This window comes from Corvus brachyrhynchos, unplaced genomic scaffold (assembly GCF_000691975.1).
Source record: "Corvus brachyrhynchos isolate BGI_N302 unplaced genomic scaffold, ASM69197v1 scaffold58, whole genome shotgun sequence".
Taxonomy (NCBI): domain Eukaryota; kingdom Metazoa; phylum Chordata; class Aves; order Passeriformes; family Corvidae; genus Corvus; species Corvus brachyrhynchos.
The window spans coordinates 457,768-478,783 of NW_008239539.1; the positions used below are offsets into that span (position 1 = coordinate 457,768).

At 50.2% G+C, this 21,016-nt stretch overlaps 2 protein-coding genes across 4 annotated transcripts in view; one reads left to right on the forward strand and one right to left on the reverse strand.

Annotated features, from left to right (window-relative positions):
- The window catches only part of RGS11 (regulator of G-protein signaling 11), a 5,111-nt gene extending 4,322 nt beyond the window's left edge, over positions 1-789 (forward strand). Inside the window, exon 13 of the mRNA XM_017741226.1 lies at positions 723-789. Coding sequence (XP_017596715.1) covers positions 723-789 — 67 coding nt within the window. The remainder of the gene's footprint in view (positions 1-722) is intronic.
- A 229-nt stretch (positions 790-1,018) lies between these two features.
- Positions 1,019-16,839, reverse strand: FAM234A (family with sequence similarity 234 member A). Of its 3 annotated transcripts, none has more exons than XM_017741263.1 (12): positions 15,881-16,839; positions 15,040-15,341; positions 13,834-13,950; positions 13,469-13,657; positions 9,779-9,909; positions 6,772-6,901; positions 6,181-6,319; positions 5,751-5,891; positions 5,318-5,396; positions 4,738-4,890; positions 3,844-3,946; positions 1,019-3,701 (listed from the first exon to the last, which is right to left on the reverse strand). In XM_017741263.1, exons 2-12 carry the CDS (start codon positions 15,296-15,298, stop codon positions 3,490-3,492), a joined length of 1,653 nt encoding a protein of 550 aa, XP_017596752.1. In that variant the 5' UTR covers positions 15,299-15,341; positions 15,881-16,839; the 3' UTR covers positions 1,019-3,489. The 3 variants fall into 3 exon arrangements, with proteins under 3 accessions (XP_017596752.1, XP_017596751.1, XP_008637284.1); XM_017741262.1 differs by having other exon boundaries at positions 15,431-16,839; XM_008639062.2 differs by having other exon boundaries at positions 15,420-16,839.
- Positions 16,840-21,016: the final 4,177 nt, after the last annotated feature.

Below are 21,016 nucleotides of genomic sequence, written 5' to 3' on the forward strand. Positions count from 1 at the left end.
GGCACAGCCATCACCCACGGCTCTGCTTGCTCCGAGGGGCAGCACCAGCCTGGCATGGCTGAGCTGGCAGTCAGGCGTTACTGGTGTGCCCACCGACACCCTGGGAGGGACAAAAAGGCCTCTGGAATGGGGCTGGAGTGCCACGGCCCTGTGGGCTGGCAGGGGCACCAGGAGCAGGGCTGGCAGCTGAGCCACTGTCCCTGTCCATGGACTGCTAATCTGAGCAGAGGCCGAGGATCACACGGCAGGATTATTCCCTTCCCGGGAGCTGAGCCCCAGCTGCGGGGGATTATTGCTGGTGGTTACATAAAGGAGAGGGGGGCTGATGCCCAGCAGTGCTCAGCCCTGGAGCCCAGCCTGCTCCACACGTACCCACACAGCAGAGCTGGGGACAGCTCCAGCCCCACATGGACGTGCCATCCCGTATCCTGGCTAACAAACACCCTTGGGATGCTGGGGATAGTGGCATCCTTTCCTGCTGCAGAGGGTGGCACAGAGCAAGGGGCATTCTCAGCTCGGTGCTGGGGCAGACAGAGGGCCCTGGGGCAGGGGAAGCTGCTGGAGCCTCGGTCACAGGATGGAGCTTGGGACCTTGGTGCTGGCAGGCACCGGGCAGTGACAGATGGTCCCGTGCTCCAGGAGACAGCGCCTGCCACGCGTCTCCCTCCGGCTTGATCCAAATCCAAACCCCAGCATGAGATTTTCGTGCTGATGGACTGCAGTGGGAAATCTGGGGTGCAAAACCAGGTCACAGAGCCCCAGGCAGGGGGCAAGGATGGGCTGGCCTAGCCTGGTTATCTAACTCCAGCCTCTCTCCACATGCTCCCTTCTCCCTTTTCCTGGTCCATCACCTGCCTGCAGCAGGACAGGGCAGCAGGCAGCACCTCAGCTGTCAAAGCATCACCAGGACACCTGGATCCCTCCCAAGGAGGGGTGTTCTGCCTTGGGGAGGTCACTCAAAGAGCTGCCAACATGTCCCAAAGTCTTGTGTAACCTCCAGCATCAAAGCAGGGCACCATTTACAAACAATGCAAAAGAGGGTTTATTGAAACCATTCCGGTTAGAGCAAGTCCTGTACAGCACAATTTGCAATAAGTTAAAGAACCAAACCAGTCTCAGTGTTAAAAACCACACTAACACATAACACAGTGATATAGCCATCGCCACCCAGCTGAGTTATTGAATCAAGGCACAAAGTCATTCATTAAATACTGCAAAAAAAAACAATGACACAGGAAAATAAGCTGGAAAACAGACTGGTTTTGTTAAGAAGGTGCTGGTTTGGCACTGATGCATTTGATTGAGCTGCCACAGGGAAAACCGTGTTTCCAAAGTGTCCGGAAACATTAGTGGACAACTTAAAGCCAGAAAAGCTCCCCAAAGCTGAAAATCCAGCTCTCCTGAAGGAACATTCAGTGTTCCTATGGGAAGGTCTGGTCTGGGTAGGGATCTGAGGAGGAAGAGTGCAGTGAGAATACGGCCCAAGCACCTTGCCTCCTGCCAGGGGAATCTCAGAAAACAATCCACATCCAACACTCAGGCTGGACTACAGTGCAAGTCTGGGGTCCCCTGCCCTGTGCCCTGCTCCAGCTGGCTGAAGGGCAGCCTCAACCCAGCCCTCAGAGCCTCTTATGGCTGCAACACTGGCACAGGGAGCTGTGGGGCCATCAGGCCTAAGGTGCTGAGCAAAGAGGAAACCCAGGCTGGTGGACACAGCTGGGGAGCCTCCCTGCACTCCTAGACTCCCGTAGGAAACAGCTGGTTAGACAGGCACAGGGGGAACCCCACCATTTTGAGCCCAGGGTGCTTTGAAGGTTGTGGAGCACTCTCCAGAGTATCCCTGGCTTCCTGCACAGCTGGGACACCCCAGGACTGGCTCCCTTGACTGCCTGGGATAGGGGTCATGGGGCACAGGGAGCTAGGGCACCCTTTAGGCAGCCACTGGCCAGCTGGAAGCAGGAGGTGTCTAGGCAGCTCCCTGTGCTGTCTGCCTGGGAGTGCTGGGGCTGTGGTGTGAGCTGGTGACAGCAGCTGCCCAGTGGCATGTTTGGGCTCAGCAGTGGCAGAAGGGAAGAGCTGATGCCTGATGCTGCACATTCCCATCCTACAGTGCTCCTACACATCCCCCAGTGTCAGACTCAGCAAGGGAGGGAGGCACCGGCCAAACCCTCTCCGGCACGGCAGAGCTTGAGAGAGGTTATTTTTAGGGCTATTTTTGTTTTCAGGACTGAGCAGCTGGTTCAAACTGTTTTCAAGGCTCTGTACCTTGTTTCCACAGCCTGCACTGGCACCCATTAGGACAGGGCAGAGCAAACACCTCATGGTGCTACATGAATCTCCAGGAGAAACATGTCATCTTCACACAGCAACCTGCCCCATCCCCTCAGGATACCAGGCTGGGCAGAGAAAAGAATGCCCAAGGATCCTCACCCAGCATCACTTCCATTCCAAGGGCTGGGAGGCAGCACAGAGCTCCTGCCCACCTCCTGGCAGCAGGGACAGTGCTTGGAGAAGGCTCCTCAGCAGCTGGAAGGCTGAATAAGCAGGGACCTGGCACTGCCACTTGGGTACAGGGCTTCCCAGAGCAGCAATCCCAGCTCCCAGAAAAGGTTCAAGTGCAATTCTACTCCAAAAAAAAAAAAAAGTCCTAGATCCTCTGGCTCCTTTAAGCCAGGAGAGGTACTGCCAGGGACCAGCCAGCCTGGGCTCAGGGTGGATCTCTCACCACCTATAAGCAGACTGAAGGAAGGGAGGAACATTGATGCATCCACCAGGTGGGAGACCAGCTCCCTCTCAGTGTCACCAACACTCTACAGCCTGGCTGGGAAGGAAGCAGCAGAGGACACAGAACAAAGGTAGGCTGATGACTGCAGAGCAGGACACGTGGGGCTGTTTTTGGGGAAAAGGCCATTTGCTAAGTAGAACGACACTTTAACCTGTGCTCTGCTGGCCCAAGTGACATCAGACACCACAGCCATGGCTGGGGTAACCACACACCCCCCACTGCTACTGAAGCAGGGCCCAAATCCAGGAGAGGGTAATTGCAAATCAACCTGCAGCCAAGCACCTCTCCCCAGCCAGGAGAGCTGACTCAGAAAGGAAATCTTAACACCACACAGTGAACTCCACTTCTCGGACATCCCAGAAATCATCAACTCCGGCATCTCGGGAAGCATGTGCTTTCCTCCAGACACATTCCTGAGTCAGCACAGTTCTGAGGGCACAGAGGGATGGAGGGGAAAGCCCTCCTCCCTGAGCTGACGACACTTCAGGGATGGCCAAGCACTGAAGTCCCATCAGCTCTGAGGACGGACGCTCTGGCAGCTGCCCCCACAGCCTGGGTGTCCCTGGACACTGGGGGTGCTTCCCTGCCAGCCATGCTTTGGTTTGCAGATTGAGAAAGGCAGCTTCCCATTGGAATCCAGACTCTGGGCTTGCTGAGAGCACGGCTGCAGAGCAGAGGCAGCCTTTCCCCCTCCCTCGGCAAGCTCACACTCGGCTCTGGAATCGCATCCTGTAGAGGCGGTCCCGGATGTACTGCTCACTGTCCCCGGCCATGTGGCTCAGCCAGATCACCCTGCTCCCCGAGACATCCTCCTTCAGCTTCCTCTTCATCAGGGACACGGGGCCTGGCCCCTCGCCGGGCTGGGGGCCCCGCAGCAGCACGTAGCAGGCGTGACGGCTCCGCTCGAACAGCACCGCTGCAACACGGAGCACATGGAAACCCAGCCTAAGCCTTCCATGCCTGGACTGCCCACCAGACCCAACACCACCCACAGGGACCAGGAGGGACCAGTGTCCTCCTGCAGCTCCTCGCTGGAGGGCTGGAAGGAGAGGACTTACCAGTGAATGCAATTATTTGGTCTGTGCTGTTGCGGAGCTCCAACAGGACATTAGAGTAGGAAGGATGGAAAAGGTAGAGCTTCTGGAGGGGAGCTCTCTCTCTCTGCAACCAACAGGACACTATCAGGACACAGATTCACACGTTATCCCAGACACAACACCAGCACCAGGCTCAGCGATTTCTCACGCTCGACGGGATACACCCAGCCAGACACTTGTCCGTGTCAGCCCAGTTCATCCTGACTGACACCATTAGGACAAGTGCTGGGATTTTGCTTACTGCTCTCCTTCCCACCCTAAGCTTCCTGCAAATAGCTGCCCTGTCTGCTGCAGGCAGGAGACAGATTTTTGCCTCAGGGCTAGCAGAGTGAGCAAGGAAAGCAGAGGAAGCTCAGCTGGTGTTCCAGCAGCCTCAGAGACACAACCTGCCACCAGCGCTGCCTGTCACTGCCCTGAGGGCTGTGCAAGCAGCTGAGCTGTGCACTGAGGCTGCCAGAGGCTTCCTGGGACACAGAGAGGATATTCACGTGGCCACAGAGATCACTGCATGCAATGCTGCCATGGGAGGCTCCCAGGAAACAGCAGCAACTCCAGAGGTACCAGGCCAGAAGCCTCCCACCTCACCCACAGTGCCACACCAAGGCAGGGCAGTGACTTTGCTCACAGAGCCACCAAGTTCCTTTTCTTTACATAAGCAGGCTGAGGGTGACAAAAGCTGCTGGTGCCACCACCACCTGCAGGGACATGGCTGTGGACACTGACCCCACACCCAGGGCATTAGGCTGCAGTGTCAGTGGCACACACAGAGGGGAATATCAACACTGAGAACAGGGTAACTCCACCCAATTCTGGCCCAGAGTCTGGAGAAGTGCAGCCCTCAGCAGCACCACTCACTGTCTCATTGCCTGGCTCTTGGTAGTCTCCCCAGATGAGGAAGGCAGAGCGATGATCTGCAGTTGAAAGGGTGGCTGGGCCAGGGCTCCCTGCTCCTGAGTTCAGCTTCAGGTCCCACTGGACTGCTCCAGATCCACTCTCTACAATCATAACCTAGCAGAGAAGAAAGAAAAGGAACTCATGACAAAGGCATCTAACAAGCCATGAGAGAGAAGTCAGGTCAGCTGTCTCTCCCCACACTGTCTATGGGAACAAGTTATCTGACACATGAGAAGATGAGGAAATACTTGAAGCAGAGCATCACAGAGCTCTGAGACCTGGGGTGGGCCACATTAGAGAAAAGTCACAAGATTTGCAGCTACTTCAAGGGGTTCAAAGTTCTGTCATAGAAGTCTCTTGCTGAGAAGAAAATTAAAGTGCCTGAGCCGGCTTCGATAACCTGTTGAAAGAGATCCTTTTGCAGCTTAAAGCTTCCTAAAATCAGCCAGAGGGAACACATCCCACCAACTGTCCTTGACTCAATTCCTGCTTGAGCTGTGACATACAGAGAAATGGGAATTAAAAGGAAGAGATTTCAAACCTTCTTCCTATTGGGTCCAATTTCACTCTCCAGGACAATACCAAGAACATCAGGTTTGTAGTAACCGAGCAGCGGCTCACTGAGGGAGAGAAAGAGCAGCGACAGATCAGAACCCACCCTGAGGGTTGGGCATACTTGGCTTTCCCAGTTGCCTCTATCCTCCCACAACTGCCCTGGTAAGAGACTTGACTGCCACAACATTGGATTGGCCTGGTACCACCCCAACTCTGAGCCCAGCCGCATCACAGCAGCCACAGAATGAGGAATCAAAGCTTTGAGCTCCTCGATCCTGAAGCAGCACCCAGCATTTGCTAGCAGAGAGGACAAAACACCGGAAGCAAGATCCAGATATGACCCAGGCAAAAAAAAAAATTGCATCTGCTGTTGCTGGGATCTTGGATATGCCACATCTAGCCCATACAGAGAACACTACCTCAAAGCACGGGACACATTGAGGGTCCACACAGTGTGGAGATCTTTTGTGTTGATCAGCGTAGCCATCTCTGAGTTCACAACCAAGATGTTGTCCTGTGACGGCCCAGGAACTTTTGCCAGGTAGCGGAAGTCTCCAAATCTGAACAAGGAAAGAGAAATTATTAAGTTTTTTAGACAGGTGCTTTTACTGTGAGGTTTGGAGTTTTTTCCCTGCACAGTAAATGCAAATAGGAAACCCCAACGTGCTTTGCTTGCTTCCTGTGAACCCCTGATGAAGCCATTAACACCAACCCTCTTCCTGAGCTTTGGATATGCTCCTAGTCCAAAAGCCCCATAGCCAGGAGAGAACAAAGCCCCAACAGGCCAACCTGTCAGGAACACCAGCACCCTCCACTCCACCAGCCACCAGGAGAGACATAACCTCATACCTGAGAAGGGACAAGTGGTGCGTGGCGTGGTCAATGTTCTTCTCCCACTGAGGATCCTGCTGGAGGCCGGGAAGTTTAATTTCCATCCCAACTGCTGCACTGCACAGATCTTTCAGGGAATATGCATAAAGAGAGTTCTCTGTGCAAAAATTAAAAAAAAAAAGCAAGAACGAGAGAGATAAGTTATCCTGCCCTGGCTCTGAACTCTATGATTTTCCAGATCTGTCAGATCAACTGTATTTTTAGGGCTTGCATCATAGAGTTGTAGTGGTATTTTGAGACTCAAGCCTGCTATTGAATGCTTTTAACGTTTTATCTGTTCATAATCCAAGTGCTCCACAGTAATCATTTGCTATAAATGACTGCCTAATCCTTACATGCTTGACATTTGTTAAATAAAACCACTACAGTACATAACAAACCGCAGTTTAAGCAGAAGGCCCCCCCTTCTCTTGGCCCTGAACAGCTCTTTGACTAGGTGAAAGCTCCATACAGCTTGTAAGAATGCAAAACACACTTTCAGATGATGTTTATTAATCCTGATCTCAGTTACAATCACTCTTTCAGACTGATTCCCAAGCAGAGCTGTACCTGTGTAGAAAAGGAAGTAGGAGGAGGAGCGCAGGTCCAGCCTGACGTAGCGAGCGTTGCCATCCACGGTCAGGCTGCCAGTGGAGCCAATCTGTTGGCCAGTTTTTCCTGAATGGATGAAGGTCTTAACCTATGCAGGGAAGGGATTGAAGACAAAAACCAACAAGGTTAAAGCTGGTACAGAACAGCAACTGAATGGGAGCAGGATAGGCTTGGATGGGAAGTCTCTCCCTGGTTTTGGAAGAGTGGGCATGAGTTCGGTGACCCCTTTGCTGTGAGTTCTTCTAGAAGTCTGAAAGCCACTTCCAGCATAGCCACCTGCTCTGAGAATTTGCTACCTCTGTCCCCCACCTTCCTTACAGACTGGGACTGTGGAAGAGCAGCCTCAGCTCTGTAAGGACAGCAAAGATCCATTCAAGCCTAAAATGGAGATGACCTTAAGGCAGGAACAATGCAGCATATGGACATGGGAAACTTGGCTTCACATGGCAGCTCTACTAAATGTTTTAAGTGCCCTAATCTACTCCTCCTTCGGCTTATGTGAGTCCAAGAAGATAAAAGAGCTGATAGATTTCTTTCTATTCTTTGTGCAGGGTAACAAAATCCACTAAAAACATTTCATCCAGGAGAATAAAGGTTAAAGCCAGGACCAGATTTAAGTGTCTGAGCAACAGTCAAGAGTCTGGGGAGAGCAATGGACTTTAGCGACAAGTGAAACATCTGACCAAGAGAAACAGCATCCATCAGAAATGCTGAGTCAGGCAGGAACCCTTCCCTCTACCTTGAGAGGGAGGGACTGGGAAAGAGAAGGAAATCTGCTGCTCCCAAAGCGAATCTGGAGAGTCTGACAGGTGAATAAGGGATTGAGTTTGCTGGGGAGAATGAGAACACAGCTGGAGAGGGAGAGCAACACATGCACCAGCTGTTGCCAGCCTCCTGCACTGGGAGGAGACACACGCCAGCTCTGGTAGATCAGCTGCACCTTTGCTGGCAAGCACAGCTCCAGTGGCTGCCCCAGGACAGTGACAGCCAGAGGTATTTACACAGGGAGTGAGAAAACACAACACCTTCCTCACTGCACTGCCAATCCCTCTGTGTCACCACAGGAGGTGGATCCCGAAATCCGGCGCGTTTGCCGGGATGTGTTTGTGCCGAAGCTTGCGGCAGGCAGGGGTCAATGGGACTCTCTGGAAAAGCTGCCACCTAATCCCCTGCACACAGACCCTTCCACAGACTGCTCACAACTCTGTCCTTTCAAGTTCAGCCCTCGATAGCAACAAAGCTCCTCTACTTGAGTGCTGAATCTCCCTTCTGACCAGCCCTTTCCAAGCTGCAGAGCTCCACTCCAGCTCCTACATTTGCGTGATTTCTCAAAAGAGAACATACTTTTCCTTAAGTTGGCAGAGTGCTTGCCAAATCCAGAGGGAGGAAGGGATTTCATACCAAGATAGCAAGAGAGCTTAAATGGAAAACAGATCAAAAGGCAGTCTTGAAGAACAGAGGCTACATTCAAACATTTCTTGGCCGCCTAAGTTTAAAAAAACTAAAGTCTTGAGATAACTGGGATAGCAAAAGCAAGGAGGAAAGAAAACAGAGAGAACTGTAGGAGGTGGAGAAAACAGAATTTCTGATGACTCTGCCAACAACAATGCCTTGGACAGGAAAACTCTCTTTTCTTAGGGAGGACATTGGCCAAGAAGGCCAGTGGAACCTGGCTTGTACCAGCCATAGTGTGGCCAGCAGGGCCAAGGAAGTGCTTCTGCCTTTGTACTGGGCATTGGTGAGGCCACATCTCGAGTGCTGTGTCTAGTTCTGGGCCCCTCAATTCCAAAAGGACACTGAGGTACTGAAGCAGGTCCAGGGAAGGAAAGAGAGCTGGGGAAGGGTCTGGAGTACATGTTCTGTGAGGTGGAACTGAGGGACCTGGGAGGCTCAGCCTGGAGAAAAGGAGGCTCAGGGGAGACCTTCTCACTCTCCGCAACTCCCTGACAGGAGGGTGGAGCCAGGTGGGAGTCAGGCTCTGCTCCCAGGGAAAAAGGGACAGGACAAGGGGAAATGGCCTTAAGCTCTGCCAGGGGAAGGTCAGGTAGGACATCAGGAGGAATTTCTTCAGAAAGGGTTGCTTAAACAGTGGAAGGGGCTGCCCAGGGAGGTGGTGGAGTCACCACTGTGGGAGGTGCTCAAGGAAAGCCTGGACGTGACACTCAGTGCTCTGGGCTGGGTGACAAGGTGGGGAAGGGTCCCAGGTTGGACTCTATGATCTCAGAGGTCTTTTCCAACCATAATGATTCCATGGCTCTGGTATGAGGACATGGGGCTCCCACTGCTCCCAGCAGACCCACAGGGAGCTGTAACTTGCGTGCTTTGAACAGGACAGACTGGGCATGCAGACAGTGCTGTGCCACCCCATCATGGATGTAGATGTTTTAGCAGAAAAACTGCTCTAGCTACATGACTTTTCCCCTCTCAGAAATGGGAAATGCAGTATGTGGAGGGAGATAATACAACCAGCAGCTGTTTCACTAAATGGACTCAGATCAGAATTAACCAGCACTGTGACACTGGGAAGAGCAGTGCAAAGCAGACCACAGGCAGAGAGAGGGAAGGGATCAGAAAAGGGCAGTGCTGGTACTAAAGCACTGACTGTCAGCTGTGCTTTGATCTAAGAGCCAAAGCTGTCAGGGTTTGTTCACTTCCACTTCTCTAAGCAGAGAAGCAGAAAACTGCAAGCTCATCTTGCCCCGGCTCACTCCCCAGACAGCTCAGGAACATGCAGTGAGGAGAGCACAGGGGGAGGGATTACTGGCCAGCTCTTAGATTTATTTTACTTTTTTAAACCATAAAATACTTGTGCTGATTTGGGAGTATATCTGTGGAGGGTGGGAAAAAACCCACCCCAAACCCACAGAAACCAGAGGCCTCCAGACACTTCCTCTGAGACTACAAGGTGGAAATAAACAGCATTCCTCCCATCCCCTGGGGTTATCAGAGCTTCAGGATGACATACCTGGCCTCCTTTAGTAATAAAGATTATCAGGTCCTGAACTCCATCATTATCCACATCTGGAATCACTGACAAAGGAGTCAGCAAAGTGTAATTAGCTCCGAAGTCACCAGATTCCCTCCACAGAACTTCTCCTGGAAAACAATTAGTGGGAAACAGTCACTAAAAGGCATCTTAGGTTGAAAGGTTATTAATGCTCCTGTTCCAGCCCATCAGTACCACAAACCAGCCACATTAATGCTCATCATGGGGTACTTCCTTGCCTTTCTGCATTTCCAATGAATCCCAGTATCCACAATTTCATCTCACACTGGAAAGCAATCCTAGCTGTCTGCAGGAACACACCCAAACACCCTGGCACAAAGAACAGCTTGCTTCCCCCGTGCCTTTGGTTAACAAGCTTCCCAGCACATTCATGGCATGGAGAATCCTTTGTTTTGATCCAAATGCCTGCTGTGTGCACTTAAACCTGCACAGACATTTTGAGACCATAAAGCAGCTGAATTCTGACCAGTGTTGCTGCTGCCCCTGGAAGAACCTTCTTTGCTGCAACCTGCCTCCTGCATATGTTTCCCCACTGACATGACCAGCCACAACTCAGGCCACATCCCACCTCTCCCTTGTTTAAAGAACACACATAGCTCAAACTTGATTGTAAATTGAGGTAACAAAGCTTTGCTTTTTAAAAAACAGGGGGGGGCTGGGGTGGGTTTCTCTTCAACAGCTCCGGAGCAGTTGAGTGGGTCTATCCATCCACTGTCCAAGGCTGTGGGCCACTTTCCAGTCACTGACCAGTGGAATCTGCAGTGGAATCTGGCAGGGAGGACACTGCTGGGGGGTTTTCTTTTTAATGAACACTTTGGTGTCTGATTAGGTGCTCCCAGGGCAAATGTTTACCCTCCCCTTTACCCAGCATCACACACAGCAATTATCATTTCAGGAATGCAAAGTAATCATCTGTTCTTTGTCAGGAAGGCAGCTGGACTGAAAGCCAAGGAATTACTACTTGATGCTGTCTGCAATAATTTAAAGCAGGCTGTATTTCTAGTAGGATTGCTCCAAAGTTTTTACTGCAATGCTGAAAAAAACACTTGGATTTGTTACTATGACAACAGATGTGAAGTGAAGAGAGCAGATTTCCTAGTCTCCTTAGGAAATCATGGGAAGACAAAGAATTTTGCCTTCGAAGAAAATAAGCAGGCAGAGGAAGAAGAGAAGTTTTAAATTACCACGTTTTAGCTTCAGGACAGTCCAAAGGTACAGGAGTAAGACTAGGCTAAGGAAATTCACTTGTCAGTGCAGAAGGCTCAAATCTTTGGTGGTTAGACAGCAGACATAGATTGGGAGAAAACATCTTATTTTTTTAAAAGAACAGTCTGAGTTAAGTGAAACAGGTGACACTGAGCTGGATTCAACACCAAGCACTTAAGAATCCTTCCATGCCCTAACCCAGCCCACAGAGAGCACAGGCTGTGAAAGCAGCCCCCTCGTGCTCCATCAACAGGAGATGGGACTGTCCTGTCTGACATCTGCAGTGCCACGGTGCTTCCTCAGAGCCCAGGGTCACGGCACAAGGACAGCAAGAGGAGCCAAGATGGAAATTAGGCAAGTGCCTAGACTGCAAATCTAACCTGGGTGAAACGGTTGGATTTTTTTGGTCTGGAAGGAATAATAAAATCAGAACTCAGAGGACTGAGTTCAGCTCTCACTTCAAGCAGCCACAGGGGACACAGAGACTTTTGTCCCTGTCAGACGTTCTCCAGGCTGGAGTTCTGATTTATTTACTTAGTGATTTCTCACACAGAAGCAGTTCCATACATCTGATCATCGTGGTGCCCTTTCTGCCATATCCCTCAGGAGACCAGAACCACCCATAGGCCTCACAGTTCAGGCCGCTGGAGGATCAGGTGAAGAGAGAAGGTGTAACAAAACCCTTACTCCTGTCCTCTTCCTTGAGACACTGCTACGGGCTATGGCAGAGATGGAATAATACACAGCCACACAGACTTTTACTTTGACCTGGAACAGTTAATCTTAAGCTCTTATGTGTCCCGGTTTGCTGGTAAGATAAACATGCAGGAATGTTAGATGTCCCACACAAACAGGAGCATGCACTCCTACACTTCCCTTCTTGCCCACTCAGGTCACTTTTTGTGGCAACGAAGAAAGCAGGACTTAACACAACTTCGACTGATAAAAAACCACTAACTTTATCAGCATTTAAAGATCAAAACCACATCAGACACTTTCAGATGATAATCTGCCTATCTCTCCTTCAATCTTCCTACAGGCAGGGGCTAGACAGCCTGAGAGCCCTGGAATCTCACCAAATCCTCCACGATGATGAATCATTAACAGCTAAAGATTGTGCTGGCTACTGTTTTTAGCACACTGTGATGTAAGTTAGGCTTTGCCTCTTTGAATACATTTAGCCTATTTAAATACATTTTATTCTGCTCTGCCCTCCTAACCCCCAGTCAACTACGCTCAGAAACCATTTTTAACCTACTTAATAGCAAGAAAGCATCAAATACACAAAATCCTGGGTTAGTCACTTTTCTATCTGAAGCATTTTTTCCTCTCTTGCTTTGAAGTTATCTATGGAATGTTTTATTTGCCATACTGCTGTGACCTGTAGCTTAGCCTGGCTCCTTCTCTCTACACTTGCCTTTATGGTTGTCTTTAGTTACACATCTTTGGCTCCACAGCCAACTTTCTACACTTTGACCTGAAACTGACTTCATTAATAGTCTAAAAATAACCTGTGTTAAAGCCTACACATGAGGGAAAACGGTGCTATCTCTGTTGGTACAGAAACTTTCTAGCTCTGTGTGTATCTACACTTCCATCTACACTGGAAATTAAAAGCTACACCAGATTTTCCTCAGATTCCTTAGAGCTGTACCTCTTGCTATTTCTTTTTTCCAGTTTTTGGAAAACAGGGTGTGAGGGGTTCAATACCAGATACAGAGGATGGGATCCTAGGGAGAACATGTATTGTTTAGACCTCTGGAAACAGTGACCCCCAAAATGGAAATGTATTTTAGGCTTCACCAGCAAGGAAGGTTCAAGGTGCAGCAGATGGTCACTGCTCCTAAAGTAGTACAGGCACTCCTTACCCCCACCCACATTAGGCAAGATGATGATGATGAATTTCTCCACCTCTAAGTTTAGAAAGGAAGAAACCTTTCCAGAGGAACCAGGAAGAATCGTAGACTACTGTAACAGACTGGCAAGCACTTCTCCTAAGTGCTCTCCTTGATGACTTTAAAATCATAAATTCCTAGAACTCCCCCTCCTCTTGCCACGGCAGGCGCTCCTGGCACACACACATGAGTAACTGGGAAATGTTGCAGGTGCAGGTTTGTGTCTAACCCCGGAGAGTATAAAGTAACATTCACAGCTAGTGACTGCTCCTCCTGTTTCAAAAGCTGTTGGAACACTGGTCTTATGAAACAGTGGCTGGCACAAACCCCCATCAGAGCCCAGCCTTTGGAACAGCGAGGCTGAGAGCACGTGCTCCTCAACGCCCAGCGAGCGGCTCTGGCAAGGTTTCCAAGATAATAAATACCCAGTGCCCATTGTTCATGTACCAGCCAGTCATGTCACACTGCCATTCCCCCTGGAGGCCACCAGGTGAGGAATGCAAGTGGCCTGTCCCCTGTGTGGCAGCAGGGCTCCGCTGGCACTCACCTGTCTGCAGGTCGATTGCTATAAGGGACAGCGGCTTCCCCACCACGAGGCAGCCTGGGGCCTCTGCCGTGCCCAGCTGCTGGATGCCACACTGCAGCCACTGCACGTCCTCAGCAGCAGGGCTCTCCCAGAGCACGCTGCCATTCGTGCCAGACACGGCAGCAACGAAGGCACAGGGAGACGGCAGCCCTGGGGAGAAGAGATATCAGAGGGAGCTGCCCCTGCACCAACCTTTGCTGCCCTGCACCACCCAGGAGCTGGGACTCACCCAGCTCCTCTCCCCACCCAGTTTTCTCTCCCAGTCACTAACTGGAACTAAAAGAGAAAGGACAGCCCTCTCTAGGAGGCGTTTCTGAAGCAGGTACCTTCATCCAGACAGGACCTGTTGAAGCTGCTGCTGCCGTTGCTGGATTTGAAAGCAAAGAGCACATCTTGTACTTTGTCTTCATTCACATCTTCTATAGCCAGGAACTGGTAGGGCACTGCAAGAGAACACAAGCCAGGCTCTGGTGAGGATTTTCTTAGCCCACAGCAGACAAAGTTGCAGCAAAACACAAATTCCTAGGGACCTACTCACTGCCTCCATCCTGGACAGTGTAACATCAGGACAAATTGGCTTTTGTATTAAAAAAAGCCATGTACACAAGTACCAAGGACAGGATGTTAGTGCCAAAGGATTTTTAAAATTTGCTATCCCCCAGAGGATTTGTCTCTTTTAAGAGCCAAGCAGCCAGAATTTGAACTATGCTGAACAAAGAACAACTCTGGTCTTGGTGTGGGGTTCCTATTCTCAAAGTATAAAGAAGCCCCACCCAAGCCCCACAAAACCCAGATACTCCATCTTTCTATCAGCTAAAAGCAGCTTTCTTGAGCTCAGAGTAGCAGAACCTGGGATGTCTGCAGAACCTGGGATGTCTGCAGCACCACATGCAACTCAGTCCCTGCTGTGAGCACTATCTCTGCATTTACAGCACATCCAGCACAACCCACTGCACACAAGATTAAAGAAAAGCTCTCCCAGAAGCAACTGCCAAGCCACTGGGGAGCAGGACCCAGGCTAAAGAGCCAACTAAAGCAACCAGAATAAAAATAGCTATAGTAACTATAGAACAATTTATTAAAAAAACAAGATGGAATTATTCTTCTCCCCTTCCTGTTGGCCATATGGAAAAGGGAGAAAGTCAAAGTGACAGAGGAAAAAATGCCTAATTGCCTCCAACCTCAGCTCGAACTTCAAGGGAACATTTTACAGAGCAAACTTCAACAGAGATTTATTCCCAGATACCCTTCCTCATTTTTTTTGTGAATGAGGCCAGCTTGCTACCTTGTTAGCACTTCAGAGCAGCATCTAATTTCTCCACTAGATCCTGTAAACACCTCCTGGAAGGCCACTCCAATTATGATGGGCCATTGCTTATCCAGGTCAGGTATTCATAGCTCTGGCTCCCAAGGGCTGCATCCCTGCAGGTCTGGCTCCACGCTGTGCTTAGGTAGAGGCCCACAACCCAAACCCATGGCACAGAAAGGAAAAGGACTCTTGGCAAGTATTCATACTGCTGCAGCAAGCTCACCTGCATCGTTGTAGTATCGGAACCATGTTCTTTCTGAAACTGGCCTCTCTGGGCAGGGAATGATAAAGGAGAAAGCAAACACAATGATCAGGCAGAGGAACAGGGAGATGAAGAAGGCGGCAGTGCGCCACCGGGACAGCCGGGACAGCCCCGAGGACTTGACAATCCTTCTCTCCACGAAGTTTTCATGGTTCTCCTGAGCTTTTACATCCTCAGTCTTCAGAGGGTGGATCTCAGCTTCCGAGTCCTTGTTATCCATCACAGCTCATTCATCGGTATTCAGACACCCTTCTCCCCCTTCACTGCAGCAATGGAAAGAGAAGTTAAAATACATTTTGAAATATATTTTAAAAACACCAATTAAAATAATCTGTTACTACCTGATATTCACACTGGAAACATTTAATGGGAGGTGAACAAACCAGTGTATTGTCACAGAGCTGGATACAACACACTGCTGGTGCCGGAGGTCCCCCACACAGAGCAATGGGGAGAGTCCGTGGAACGCAGGAACAACACCAATTCTTCTCCAGAGGAGGAAATAAACTCTGCTAGAGCTGGACAAAGAAAGCTACAGACCCCACGCAGAAAGGACTGACTGGTCTGCAGCTCTCCCTCAAGAAAAACACCCCAAAAGCTCCTTTTGGCTGCAAAGACTTATTGCCACCTCCTGTGCGTGTCAGCCTGACTCCCAGCTGGAGAGGTGAAAGGAAACACTTGTGACCTTTATATCCCAACATAAGGCTGCTCCCTACTGTAATGTGCACTTGAGCTTCCCCAGGAGAGAGAGAAACAAACACCAGCATATTCTGTAGAGGAGCAAACCAAAGCTATTCAACACCTTCTTAGATGAGAAACCACGGGGTAAGTTCAGCAACCCAGCCCTGCAGAAGGCAAGAGAGTGATGACTTCCATCCCTGGAGAAAAAACAAGGCAGGAGTTGAGACTAAAATCAGGCAAATTTGATTTCATCAGACTGGAAGAGCTAACAACTGCTATTTTAGTTTCTCCTGCTATAAATCATAACCTTGAGCTACAACTACAATAAACAGAGGGGTTCTGTGCTAATTTGCTATGAAAAGGGGGGGGAAAGAGCCCTAGTCAGTCAGAGGATCCTGTAACTCATTACCCACAACAATAAAAATCCATGTTTTATACAGATTCTCTGATCGTGCTTCTTTAAAAAAAATACCACAAGGGAAGAAATAAAGAATAATACATTCCAGTAGGCTTGGAAAAAGCTGCTTGACAATGTTATGAAAAGTTATATCAGAGCAAATAACCACGACAACCAAGCCAATTTTCCATGACGGTGCCCCAGCAGTCACGTGTCTGGATTGTCCACTGGAGCCATTTACTTCCCCAGCAATAAACAGCTTAAAGTCAGCACCAACACAGTGCAGAGAGCCTGGGACTTCAACAGCCAACAGGGCTTGCTGTGTCTCACGTTTCTACCCAAGCTCATTTACAGGCTCAGTGAAACACGAGATGAGTCACCGTGGGGAGGCTCAGCTCCTTCAGGCAGCTGTGGCTCCCCAGGATGTCCCTATCCCACTGCAGAGGCCTCTTCTCTTCTGGGTACAAATCACAGGGCGACAGCTCCATGGCAAGGCAACCCTGAGGCACAGGATCAGCAGGTCAGCCTGGCACTGTCAACCCTTTAACCTCGAAGCCTGCTGGACTTAGAAGCACTCCAACCTGAGCACGCTGGCATTTCTTCTACATCAAGTACAGGATCTCACTCCAGATAATTTAATTCAACCTGCACAATACCATGCAAATGAATCAATAATGCAGAAGTTGAATCTTATTCCCAAGATCTTACTCCAAGGATTTCATCTGCCCTTCTCATCAGCCTGCCAGCCACGCCAGGGACACCTTCATGGGACCAGCTGTTCCCTGACTGATTGCAGGCACCTAACGGGTAGGAAGGCTCCAGATGGAAAGGGGAACAACGGATCAAGTGGTGCTTTCAGCCTCTGCCCCGAGCTGAGCATTGCTCTTTTACTGCACCAGGCCTCGAGCAGGTTCAAGGTACAAGGCTTCAGGCACAGTCTGAGCAAATGATTTACTGGCGTGGAGCAGCCATGGCCGCAGCGATGGGGACAGAGGCAGGAGTGAGTTACGTGACCTCCCCTGTGCTGGGGCAGGTGGCTCGTGTGTCTCTGGCGTGCCCATCTCCAGCAGCATGGAGACAGCTCTCCAGCAGAGCCCTCCACAGCCTCCCAGTACACAGCTGGGAAAGATCCAGGGCACAGACAACTGCTTCCAGCACCTGTGAGACTTCCCAAAAGGAGCCAAACCCAGGCTTCTCCCCTCTCTGTCCAAAAGGGACACCACTTAACACAGCATTGATGGCATATTTTTATGACTCACTATAAATCTCACCACTGTCATCTAGACTGGGATGAGAACAATAAAAAAGCAGTAATTATCCTGACAACCCCAGTAATTCCCCTCTTTTTTGCAGCGATGACCCTATGGAGCCACCAAGTACAAAGAGCCCTCAATGCCTTTAAAGCAATTCTCTCTCTTTTCTTTCAGGGTTTGAATAATGCCCTTTGCACCCCTGCCAGAGCAGAGGCGGTGCCAGAACAAGGACCATGAAGGTCAATGGTAAAGATTCAAACAATGCAGGAAATCCCAGCGCCTGCTGCTGCCAAAGTACATGCTGGCAGCACGTGGCATGGCCTGAGCTCAGAACAACAAAGAGGGCTGGTAATCAGTTTAATTGAAGACAAGCAGAAAATGATAGGGTGAGATGGTTTTACTGTCCTCTAGCAGCCGACATCTTGTCTCCTGCTGGAAGAGGACACAAAGTAATTCAGCTGGGAAGTTTAACGCATCCAGGCACCTTTCAAGGGAACAGGCAGTGACAGGATCCTGCATTGCTGCAGTGCAACACACACTACATGCAGCATATCTGGGGACGGGAGAAAGCATGGGAGAAAGACCCCGTAGAATGAGAAATAATTAGAAAGCACATGTGATAGACCCAAACTGATCCCACGCAGGCCAGGGAGCGTTGGCAGCACAGCCAGGATCTGCATCTCAGACAGGGTTCCAGAGCTCCCCAAGCTTTAAAGCTCCATCCCAGCCATGGGATGAAGTGGGAGCAGTCCCCAGCCCAAGCTGAGAGGGAAAGAACACCCTTTCCTGTACCACAGTAACAACAGGGACAGGACAAACACAGCTTTACTCACCTTCATGGGGGACTCACTGTCCTGTTTCCTGAAGCCACAGTGCAGATTTACAGATCTGATCTGCCTCAAACCAGTGACACTTGCACAGCTAAACCCAAGGGACAAACCCTCAGCAGCAGTCAGACAGAACTGCCTGACAAGCACAGAGAACCACAGACAGTCAGGTGGATGAAGACTGGTGACAGAAACCATTTAAGGATCTGTGCATTGGAAAGGTTTAACTCATTTTCCACCCGTAAAACACCAAACCACAGCATCTGGAATGTCACCAGGCACCAGTTCTTCCTGGAAAATTTCTAGCAATATACTGTAACTTAGATTTGATGTTCAACATGTTTTTATCTTTCACAGAATGACAAAACCAGGTTCTGACTGGACATTTTAGGAACACAAACACAGCATTTGGCTGGTTTGGCTCTGTTCAGTTGGTTAGTTTAAGCACCTCAGGGGTTTCCTTCCTGTCAGCCAGAAATTGTTGAAGCCCCAAGCTGCAATCAATAAAGACAGAACAGCCTTGTTTTGCTCTGAAAAAGATGCAACATTCCCATCACAGCTATTTTCCATGAGCAGACTGCTGGGTTTTGATCCCATGCACAGTGCGACACTGCAGCAAACTCACTGGGCATCAAATCATGCTGTGACATTCAGTCTTGGGTCATTTGTTCCTTTTTCTGCAGTCCCACTTACATCAGGACAAGAAGACATAACATGTAAGATTTCCCAAAATGAGGTTTTTTTGTCCCAAAGACACTCAGGCTGCATGCTGCATACAAGCTTATCACTTTGCTGGGTCATCTGCAGCTCACAGCTCTTTCCTGACATCGGGTCACAGCCAAGGGCTGGCCGGGGACACTGACCCGAGGAGACCATCCCTGTCTGACATTGGGGCACCTCTGCTCCTGGCATGTCCCTAAGGCCTTTGTAAGGACACCGTTTGTAATCCAAACCCCACCAAAGAGACTGGTGTGGCCCTGGCACAGGTTTTCCAGAGAATCTGTGGCTGCCCCATCCCTGGAAGTGTCTGAGGTCAGGTTGGACAGGGCTTGGAGCAACCTGGGATAATGGAAGGTGTCCCTGCCCATGGCAGGGGGTAGAACAAGATGAGCCTTAAGGTCCCTTCCAATCCCTTTGGGATTCTCCTGCTGGAGCTGTCCTCAGGTTCTTCTGAAATGACATTTAACCCTCCAGTGCAGACACAGCATCTGCCACAGAGCACTCACAGCAAGGGAATTAGAAACTCCTCCAGAGCACAACCACCTTGCAATGTGATACATCTGTCATTTGTAGGAGAAAACTCTTATCCAGGGCAGTTTTCACTACAGACAGGAGTTCTAATACAGAAACTCGAACTGTTTAGAGAAGAGCAAAACAAAACCCAGTATTATTTTCATGAGAGCAATGGGAAGATCAAAACTCTTAGACGAAGAACAGCATTAAAGCTGGGTGGAACTGATTACAGGTCAGGCCAGTAATAATAACTAAGCTGCAGAAGCACCAGTCATTATCATCCCACAGCTTACAAGCTCCACTGCATCCAAGCCACTCACCCTCACCAACTGTCACAGATCCTTTGTGCCAACTCCAAGGGTAGAGATCAGTGGGGTGTTTGAACCTCCCACATCAGAGACACCCCCACCTCGGACTGAGACATCTCCACCTCACCCACAGGGCTCCCCTCTTGCCTCAGAAGCACAGTGACATCCCTCACTGCCAGAGACTGAGCGCACAAGGGACTCTGGAGAGATCTCCATGCATGGAAACCCCCTGGAAAAGGCTGTGGTCATTTCATAAGGGTTTATTAAGAAGACAAAAGCAAGTACATTTTTTAGGTGGGGCACTCACTCACAGATCACAAATTCCATGCTGCCTCCTGCACAGCCTAGAGAGATTTATGGCAGCATGAAACTGCTGTTTCAAGGAGTGTTCAAAGGCCAGGTTGGATGGGGCTTGGAGCAACCTGGTCTAGTAGAATGTGTCCCTGCCCATGGGGCAAGATAATCTTTATGGTCCCTTCCAACCAAAACCATTCCATTAGTCTATGAAAAAATGGCCTTCCTCCATATGCTGTTGTCCTTCACAGCCACCTTCAAGAGAAACCTCTTTTCTCCTCCCAGAAGATGGATTTTTCTTTGCATCTCTTACACACACACACACAGAGCAAAGCTCCCTCACAGGCCACTCCATACACCAGACATCCAGCCCTGAGGAGCCTCTCAGCTCCACAGGCAGCCCAATCCTGCCCTGGTACCGGGAAGGGCTGGCTCCAGTCCCTCCCTGCAGGTCAGGCTGCCCCTCTTGCTCCCAGCAGTTACGCAAGATGTTTTTGCCTTACAAAATAAGGAGAAGAGACTGGAAATGAGGTCGGAGTTGAACACATTGAAGTATTTTTCTTTCGGCAGGAAGCCCTCTAATTCATGCCCGCAAATCAGGCTTGTGGGCTGCCGAGGGAAAGAGACTTTAACCTTCTCCGGGAATAGCGCTGAGGCTCTGGGTGTGCTGAGCTCTACAGAGGTGAGGGGCTTTCTTTGACTGAAGCACAGACCCGCAGTCCCAGCTGCTGCGTAAGCAACTCCCCAGGCCCCCTGGCAGCTGCCAGCCTCGGGATAAAGGACCTCGGATCAAAGGGAGCAACCTGGTCTTTAGAGAAAATGATTAAATTCTTTCCCAGGCTTCTCGCTGTGCTTTGGGACCACTTCTTGAGCTGCTCAAGGCGGCCAGCAAACCCCTCCGGGTCAGCGGAGAACGCCCCGGGGCTGGGCTCGAAGCTGACAGCC

Bases quoted from the DNA above. Each gene is read 5' to 3' on its own strand.
- FAM234A (XM_017741263.1), bottom strand. From the start codon at position 15,298: ATGGATAACAAGGACTCGGAAGCTGAGATCCACCCTCTGAAGACTGAG. The intron at 6,902-9,778 runs GTATGTCATCCT...TTCCCTGCATAG, and splicing joins TTATTACTAAAGGAGGCCAG to GTTAAGACCTTCATCCATTC. The intron at 3,947-4,737 runs GTGAGTGGTGCT...TGTTGGTTGCAG, and splicing joins AAGAGCCAGGCAATGAGACA to AGAGAGAGAGCTCCCCTCCA.